General features: G+C 34.6%; 1 protein-coding gene across 3 annotated transcripts in view; it reads left to right on the plus strand.

The window, feature by feature from the left end:
• Positions 1-8,764, plus strand: part of LOC107654447 (claudin-19-like) — a 14,423-nt gene extending 5,659 nt beyond the window's left edge. The window contains exons 2-5 of one of the 3 annotated variants that reach the window (XM_016441514.1): positions 513-677; positions 1,284-1,368; positions 3,436-3,582; positions 7,422-8,764. In XM_016441514.1, the coding sequence (XP_016297000.1) occupies positions 513-677; positions 1,284-1,368; positions 3,436-3,582; positions 7,422-7,458 (434 nt within the window). In that variant the 3' untranslated portion in view covers positions 7,459-8,764. Of the gene's footprint in view, positions 1-512; positions 678-1,283; positions 1,369-3,435; positions 3,945-7,421 lie in introns of those variants that run through there. The other 2 variants (XM_016441513.1, XM_016441515.1) reach the window with 2 other exon arrangements.
• Positions 8,765-9,840: the final 1,076 nt, after the last annotated feature.

Here is a 9,840-nt window from a genome sequence, read left to right on the forward strand (position 1 = left end):
CTAGAGGTCATGAATGCATGAACTAGCTTTTCTGCATCAGAAACAGGTAACATGTTTCGTAGCTTGGCAATGTTTCTAAGATGGAAGAATGCTGTTTTTGTAACATGGGAAATATGATTTTCAAAAAAAGGGACAATGGGCAAATTAAACTTAAAATATAAAACAAATTCTTCTGTAAAGTAAGTTTAAGCAGTAAGTATTAAGCAGCACGACTGTTTCCAACACTGATAATAAATCAGCATATTAGAATGAATTCTGAAGGATTATGTGACACTGAAGACTGGAGTAATGATGCTGAAAATTCAGTCAGCTTTCAAACATGACTCAGTTTTATATATATATATATATATATATATATATATATACATACTGTATATGCATACATACATACAAAATGGATTAAGACTATGATTTGCAGTGTGGGAAATTTTTGGTCAGAATTACTCAGAATGAATATTCCTTAATTTTGAGTTCCAACTTAAACTCTCTGCTATTATGTGCGTTTTTTCCAGTCCACATTCAGACGTGTCGAGCTCTGATGGTGATCTCAGTGCTGATGGGATTCATTGCTATCATTGTGAGTGTGATCGGGATGAAATGCACAAAGGTGGGTGACAACAACCCATCCACCAAGAGCAAGATCGCCATCTCTGGTGGGAGTCTGTTCCTGATCTCAGGTGAGTCTCCAAACCCACGCTAAACACACTGCATTTATTATGTAGGTTTGGTGAGAGTATGTAAAAACATGACCATTTGTCTTTGTAATGATCTCTGGTGGGAGTCTGTTCCTGCTCTCAGGTGAGACTCCAACCCCACGCTAAACACACTGCATTTTTATGTAGGTTTGGTGAGAATATGTAAAATTGTGTTTTCTAATAAAACATTTCTTTTTGTAATACACTGGATTGGTTTGAGATGATCATACCAGTAAACTTACTAAGAAACGTGGAGCGAAAACATAAACAAAGTCATTACTACTCTCTACACAAGTGTTACTGTGCTAAGAATGAGTAAATTGTGTTATCTAGGTCAGTGTCGCACATACCTCAGTCCAGTAAATCATTTAGTTTTGGAGAATAAATTGACATTCCTCCATTAGCCTCCACATTCTTGAGGTCTGTTTTGGTCCTCGGACGCTATATAATTTCTGACCCATCTGACATTCAGGAGTAAAAAGGAAGTGGCTAGTCTGGTCACATTAGCACTTTCTGCAAAGGTTGAAAGTAAACAAACAGAGAAGTACTCAATGACAGTGCTAAGACTATGATTTCTATCATGTCTAGGTTTGTGTACGCTGGTGGCTGTGTCCTGGTACGCCACACAGGTCTCCTACCATTTCTTCGACCCGAATACGCCAATTAACGCCAGGTAGGACCATTAACAGTAGGGATGCACCAATACCACTTTTTCCAGTACTCGCCCGATACCGATACTTTTATTTTTGGTACTTGCCGATACCGAGTACCGATACCAATATTTTTATTGCATTTGTAAATTTTTTAAATATTGGGTACAGAAACCAAAAGAGTATGTATAATGTTAGTTGGTTAACTTCATTTATCAAATAGATACAGTCAAACCAAAATTTATTCAGACACCTTCAACATTTCTCACATTATCACAGTTTATTTGCTATAGTTTAGAAAATGGTAATAAAATATGACAAGAACTCAGCGTTAAACTGTGTCAGAACAAATTCAGCTTGATAATGTTATATAACTTTGATAGAAAGGTATGTAATGGATTACAATCAACCAACAATTATTCAGACAGCTGTTAGTATGACAGTATTTACACAACTATCAATACTTAGTCGGGCAACCCTTAGCCTTAATGACAGCCTGTAGTCTCCTGGGCATGCTGTCACCCAGCTTCATGCAAACCTCAACTTCAATTTTTTTTCCCAGACTCGGTCTGAATAATTTTTGGTCCCAAATGTTTTATCAGTTTTACTGGTAGTCCACTGTATGAAGAATATTTTGGTATAATCGATCACAGTTTACTTTATTTTGCTGTCCTCACTTACATAAATGAACTATAGTGTCCTGCACCCACTAGTAAAAAAATATCAAAAATTATATCTGGTCTCTGAATAATTTTTGGTTTGTTCTGTTGTCGGTGTTTCTTTGTCTGAATATGGCACTTATCACATGTTGTGTGGTATCGGCGTTTGGTATCGGGGCATTTTAACGAGTACGAGTACAGAAGCTCAGTATCGGGCCCGATACCGATACCAGTATCGGTATCGGTGCATCCCTAATTAATAGATTTTAAAATTATGAGGGAAACTGTTTTTTTTTTTTTATCAGTTAAACATATAATTCTCATTAATTATGAACCAATCAAATGTCACTGGTAAAAACAGGTAATAAAATAAAAAATAATTAAAATCAAATATAAAATAAAAAATTATATAAAAAAGTAATATAAAACATATATGCATAATACATATAAATATACACATACATTATTTATAAATTATTTATAAATTATAAATACATTATATAAGTGCATACATATAATTTAATATATAATAAAATAAATGAAATATAATATTTAGATGTTTTTTATTTTATTTTAGCCAACACTGCAAAAAATTATTTTCCTAAGAATAAAACAAAGAACAGATTATTGTATACCTTTTACAATAAAATACAATTTCAGTATTTCTACTTTAATTTAATGTGTTATTTGCTGTTTCTTTGTAATTATTATTGAAATTTACAAGCAATTTCTGAGTGAAAATTGTTTACACACACAGTGTATATAGCAAATCTCAGCTGCATGATTATTTTGCATGTTTATATTTTCACAAAATGCAAACTGTATTATCATATACTGTACATGTAGCTCGGTAATACTATAATTTATTTACACAATAAATTAGAATAAAATATATAAAAAATTCTAATTTAGGGCTGTTGCTATTGCTAATAATGTTGCTGTTGCTATTTCTAATAATGCTGACCTTGGTTCAGCTTGTTTTATTTAGTAGTTAAGTAATTTCTCAGCCAAATTTGATATGTGACTAATTAGATTAATTAATCAGCACATCTTATAATTAAATAGATTAAAAATGTTAATCATTATAAATACATTATATAAGTGCATACATATAATTTAATATATAATAAAATAAATGAAATATAATATTTAGATGTTTTTTATTTTATTTTAGCCAACACTGCAAAAAATTATTTTCCTAAGAATAAAACAAAGAACAGATTATTGTATACCTTTTACAATAAAATACAATTTCAGTATTTCTACTTTAATTTAATGTGTTATTTGCTGTTTCTTTGTAATTATTATTGAAATTTACAAGCAATTTCTGAGTAAAATCCTGTTTCAAAGAGACGTTACCTGAACATGAGAATCACCTGATTATATTATATTGTGATTGTTAAACAAAGGCGGGTCCTCTCTGTCTTTCAGGTATGAGTTTGGCCCCGCCCTCTTTGTCGGATGGGCGGCTGCCATCCTGGTGATGTTGGGCGGCTCATTCCTCTGCTGCTCCTGCGTTATCAAGGACAGAAGAGGACAGCAGTTCTACCGGCAATCTCAACCCTCTACAGCCAGGGAGTACGTGTAAATCCAAAATAAATAAATAAATAAATAACAGCACAGCAGAAAAGGAGAAACTGTAAATGTAAAGAGAAGCGGGTACAAGAGACAGAGCTCTTACCACCATGAGCACACCTTCTCACTCGCACTGACCGTTTTATCCAAGTCCAAAACACACAAACTAAACTATCATATGGACAAATATTTACATTGTGTAGGCCTGCGGTCAAGGAAGATTGTGTACTTTTTTTCAGAGATACTGTATAAGCATGCATCTTGCTATAATTTCATGAACAATGTGGAAATTCTATACTTTATTGACATGTACGGTTTTCCCAACATACCTTAATAAGCTTTTTTATTAAAGGTGCGGTATGTAATTTTGACAACTAGTGGTTTAAATAGGTACTGCAGTCCAAATTCAAATTTTTGAAGAGAGTTGTTTCTCCCGCCAACTCCCCCTAAGACAAAAGGCTCACGTGGGTTGCCAGATTGAGGATACACAACGAGAACGAGCGCAATTGACAATGGAAGGAGATGAGCCTTACACTGTAAGTTGATGAGTTGATTTATCCGCATTTTAATATGACTCTGGTTATAGAGTTTTTAGATGGATGCTGAGGCTTTTTAGGCCGGGTAGAATCTGCGATCTCTGACCCAGTTCGTTTGCAGGCTTCCATGGCTGCAAGGCACTGTGTTTTCCACCAACTGGCAACCCGGGGTGTCTAAATACTATTGGATAAATTGGCAGTGGGCGGAATCACACACACCAAAACAAAAACAGACATTTCGACACGAATCGCACATATTGAAGTCGAATAACTGGCTGTAGCATTGTTTTTCGGAGAAACAATTATGTAAACTTAGCATGTTTTCTAAATATTTGCAAACATATTATGGTATTTTATGCTTTTAGTACAGTCAAAAAATTACATACAGCCAACGCTATCTCACAGCCAATTCGTACATATTTTACGAGGTGGCTAATTCGTACGAATTAATATGACCTCACTCGTACAATTTTGTACGATTTCTGTGACGGTTAAGTTTACGGGTGGGGTTAGGTCTGGTCCTTCATACGAATTCCTATGAATTTGCCACCTCGTAAAATATTTAAGATTTTTCACAAATCGTATGAATTTGTACGAGTGAGGTCGTACGAATTCATAAGAATTAGCCACCTTGTCAAATATGTATGAATTGCCGTGAGATCGGGTTGATACAGCACCTTTAAGGAATCATATTTTTTGCCAAAAAAAATAGATTTTACAAACCAATTTGAAGCTGAAATTCCTAAAAGTTACAATTTACACTGGACTCTTTTTTATTATTAATTTTACAAGGTTTCAGGGAAAACTTCCATGTACACTCAAACTTTATTATGTAAAGTGAATGGAGATATAATCTGGGTACAAAGTCTAACCGATATAAAAGATTTCACAATCTTTATTTTGACTTTTAACAAACCAAAAGTCAAATAAAGTAAAAAGAGAAATAAATAAAAGGATTCAATGTGGGATACAGCGGCTATGTTTGGACTAGCATACTACTCTTATGATATATGCAGTATATAATATGTGTACTGTGAAAAGTATGCATGGAATACATTGATTACCTACTACATTTGGGAAACCCCACAATGCAATGAGCTTGAGTGGATTTTTAACATTTCTTGACTCATTATTCAATCAGACACAAATAGCAAAGACTTTTTTGTTCAAAATTAAATAAAAAATGCAAAACAACCATTCATGTGACAATGTATAATGCATTCTGCTGTACATACAATTTTTTTTTTTTTATTAAATTAGTAAGCATTATACACAGTATATATAGCACAGATTCAGCAAGTAGTATTTGAATCCGAACATAGCCTATAGATAGAAACGTGTCATGGCTGTTCTGATTGGCTGCTCTGTTCTGCATGGTGGGAGCTCTGTTTGCAAGCTATGTGTGTTCCTGACAGCCATGGTCACACTGACACCACATTGAGGAGACCAGGAGTTATGACAATTCCACCGTCCACTGAAGTACAAGGAATTCTACTAGAAACATAGGACATTATTTACAACCATTGAGTTCCAGTGCTCCAGTGTGGGAACTGGGAATTAGCTGACTTGAGTCAAAATGCCCAGCGCAAGCTGTAAACATGCTGTTTAGATAAAGCACTTTTGAGGGAAAGTCCAGCACTGGTTTTAGTCCAAAGTATGCATCAGAAAAGCATTCAGAATTCACTGAGAATGAATTGATAATGCTACTTGGACTCAATTTACTAAAATAATTAAACCAATCAGGCAATGGCTGAAAACACACACACACACACAAAATTAGTGCTGATCACAATTTGCCTCATATTCACAAAAATGTGCCCTGACAAAAGCTCAAAGAGAGCAAAATATCCAGACCATGATAATTACAGAGGGGGGAAATTAAAAGAAAAAGGGCAACAATTACTACCACCACTATCATTAGAAAATGTACATATTGATTTAAACATAAAATAAATAAATAACATCCATTCAACATTAGCTAAATCTGTTAGATCTGTGAATCCAGTGTTTTCTATAATTTGCATAGAAAGGAAGTATGTTTGCCCCAAAAAAATTAATGACAGTGGGCCTTATTTATGAAACAGTAAACCAGTCTTATTTGTTCCATACATTATAAAATCCTTTTTACATTGCTGCATTTAATTCTATGGGATGATTTTACATAAAAATGGATTTACACAGACATATTTTTCTGCATGTATTTCATCAATTTAAAAAAAAAAAATGTCCAAATACAAGTTAGTGCAAACATGCATGGCACAGCACTTTACCAGCACATATTCACCTTAAATTGCAACATGCATATTTTCTTTGAATGTGTGAGAATTCAGATTCACAAGGAAGCCCGTTTCCACCACTGAATAGAAAATATAAAATAGTTATTGCGACTTTTTATCTCACAATTCTGACTTTTTTCTCACAATTGTGTTTATATCTCGCAATTCGGACTTTTTCCCAGAGTTGCATGATATAAACTCGCAAATGCAAGAAATTATGTCAGAATTGCAAGTTATGAACTTACAATTCTGACTTTTTTTTATAGTTAATATCTAGCAATTCTTACTTTTTCTTGCAATTTTGACTATATACTATGATAACAGAATTGCACCAGTTTGCAATATCAATCAGCATAACAGACTGTTTTTGTACAGATAAAATAACTAGAAGTGAATGACAATTTGAAGCTTTGGCAATATTGGATTGTTTACATTCATGCTGACAAAGCAATTTAAATTTGAATTTGACACCAAAAGCCTTGCACTTTTAAGTTACAAATGGCCGGGCCTGTTCTTATGTTAAAAACAAGGTGGATAGAACTGGTTAAGTTGGACTAGTATGCAAATAAGATGCTGGAATAACATGCACAACCGTTAAATGAATTTGTTGATTCAGATTTTCTATAATGGGGCCATTTGAAGGGGGGAAAAAAAACAGTAAAAATCGTTTTGAACTGGTGGAGTTTTGTCTCCTGTCTCCAAAACCAATGAGGTGTTAGTTTTTGGACCTGGTAAAAGTTAACATTCCTTAACTAACGGAAACTTCACTGTGCATGCAAATGACATGTAACTCAAGACTCATCTTCCTTTCAAATATTCCTTCTGAGATCTCAAGTCATTGGCATATCAACAAGCAGTCTATGCATGTTTCCATCATCCATTTTTCCATGTTAACAAACAGCATACGTCTATGTGGTGCCACATAACGTATTAACACCCAATGCACAGAGAGTCTCTTGTCAATTGTCTCTATCCCAGGTTCCTCTAATGCTGTTCTTCTCTGACTGTCTTCTTCTCTTCTCTAATTCAGGGATGAGTTGTTGAGTGAGACTAGTTTCCCTGACTGACCAACCCTCCCTGCCTTTATTCGAGGACTGTCCGAGCTCCACTCTCTATATCTGTGTCCCTCACTCCCACCTAGAATCCAAATTTGGACACTTGTCTGTATGATTGGACAAATGTCCCTTCTACACCCTATATACTTCAAATCTATGTGCCTTTTTTTTCAACATCTGATCAATAAACATGTTTGAAAAACTGTCACCCCATATCTGTTGTGTGCATGGCCCCCAAAACTTTAGAACCCTCTTTGTTTGTGACCCCATAAACCATCTTTGTAAATATGTATTATTGTAGTATACGTGAAAACACCCTACAAAGCATGGACTGTTTCATTGCAATACATCTGAAAGCGTGGATCTGCTTTCCGTTTTCTTTGTAACTCAAACATGTTTTGTTTTTCTTTTAAATTGCAGAGCAAATGTTAAAAGTTCTCCACCAGAGAAAGGGGAGCAGTACTTGTAGTTTGGGACAGGGCGACTTCGTGGGTCACAAGCTGTTAGATTTTGGCAACAGACAAGACACTCTCTTTCGGTAAAAAAGCGAAGAACTCCAGTAAAAACTTATGCTAGATTTAGAAAGCCAGCTGACATGTTTCCCTGTAATACAGACAATGCAGAGGTTCAATAAGCCAAGCAATGCATTTGCAAACTACATGACTTTGTACTGTAGTATAAAACAAATGTCCGAAATTTGACGAGGATTGAGCCACAACAGCATTATCGCAATGTGTGCGACAAATATGTCATTTTTGTTACAGTTGGAGTTTGTTATTCTTGCCGAAAAACTATATCACTCATCTGGAGAGCATTGATTCAGGGTACATTATAATGCATTTAAATAATTATGCAAATCTTCAACATGTGCAGTGTAATATACTTTGCTATAACTGTGTTTTGACTCACAAATGTCTTTTAGTTTGCTAATAGTTCTACCTTGGCATATGTGAGATGGATCTTTTACCCGTGGTAAAATCCATTATCTTTCTTTTTGTTGTTCATAAAATGTATAGTACGTAAACTTTGAGGGGCTTGTCGCTGTTGATTTGGGTTCAAAAACACCCACATGCGGCAGATACAATTAAATCTCTTGAAAACTCTCTAGTGCACTTATGATTTGTCTTGGTGAATTGGATTCAGCCTGCATTGAAAGGCACTGTTTATCACAAATAATGTCTTTAAAGTGGTCGCGGAGTCTGTAGGTTCTCATTAGAAATGTTTTAGTTCATGTTCCAACAATTATGTTACCTAATATTCAATTATGTATCATCTCATATGATGTATCAAGCTTTCTGTTTATCTGTTTTAAAATAAAATAAACTATACAAAGATATATTTTCGTGTGTGTCAGTCGGGGAATGTGCTGTTTGCTTGTTGTCACGTGACTAATGTAAGACACATGACTAAGTCAAATGCTCTTTTGACCAAGACTGTCAAAGTAGCAAACAAACTGGAAACAAACAAAAAAAAAGATTATTTAAGAATTATTTTTTTTATTTGTTTTTAAAAATTATAATTATTATCATTAGACTTTAGAGTCCATCCATGAAATGCAAGTCTGTGGGATATTTTTAACATGCAAAAGTTGGAAGTCCAATTTCTCAGAAGGGTTTGAAAATAATTATCTAGTTTCAAGTTATATAGCACATTTAAAAACAGCAAGCACAGCTGACCAGAGTGCTGAACAAAACATAAAACAAAAGCACAGGGCAGATCACATATTAATGACACAAGCTCACAACGACTTGAAAGCCAAAGAAAAAAAAAAGTTTTTAAGATCATTATATTACAAACTCTAATTTTAATTTCTATGCATGTTTTATATTGACATTTTAAATATGCCTTGAGGATAATTTTCTTGGTTTGCATCATTTTCCAATCTTGTCTTCAAAAGTTCCTGTTCTTTCTCCATTTTCATATTAATAAAAGGCCAAAAAGAAAAAAAATCTAACTCTCTGACTTCAGTTCATCAATTAAATGGGGCATGTAAAACCAGATTAACAACTAGACTAGCTCAAACCGAGTCTAGCCAGACGATAAATCAGAGCCGAGAATGTCTGTGTATGTCTCACCCCCATCTCAGTATCTCACCACGATTCACAGACCTGTTTTTTACACCTGGATGATCTTTTCCTCATGAATGCTGTGCTTGACCGAGCGTCTGGACCCCTGATGGTACTCAATTTGAGCAAAAGATAGACTGTCTGTTTTATTTGGACTGACTTGGCCTGGTTTCGAAGTCATTAATGTAATCTTTCCGACTGGTGTTTGGATGAGAGCTGAAACAGGTCTATGCTTTTGCCAGTCTCATTTATGATAGTGTCATGCTAGAGTCATGTGGTTGTTTAATAGTAACTGATGAAAGCATCCTGACCACAACATCGTATAGTC

Source organism: Sinocyclocheilus anshuiensis, unplaced genomic scaffold, assembly GCF_001515605.1.
Source record: "Sinocyclocheilus anshuiensis isolate Anshui unplaced genomic scaffold, SAMN03320099.WGS_v1.1 scaffold527, whole genome shotgun sequence".
NCBI classification, from domain to species: Eukaryota; Metazoa; Chordata; class Actinopteri; order Cypriniformes; family Cyprinidae; genus Sinocyclocheilus; species Sinocyclocheilus anshuiensis.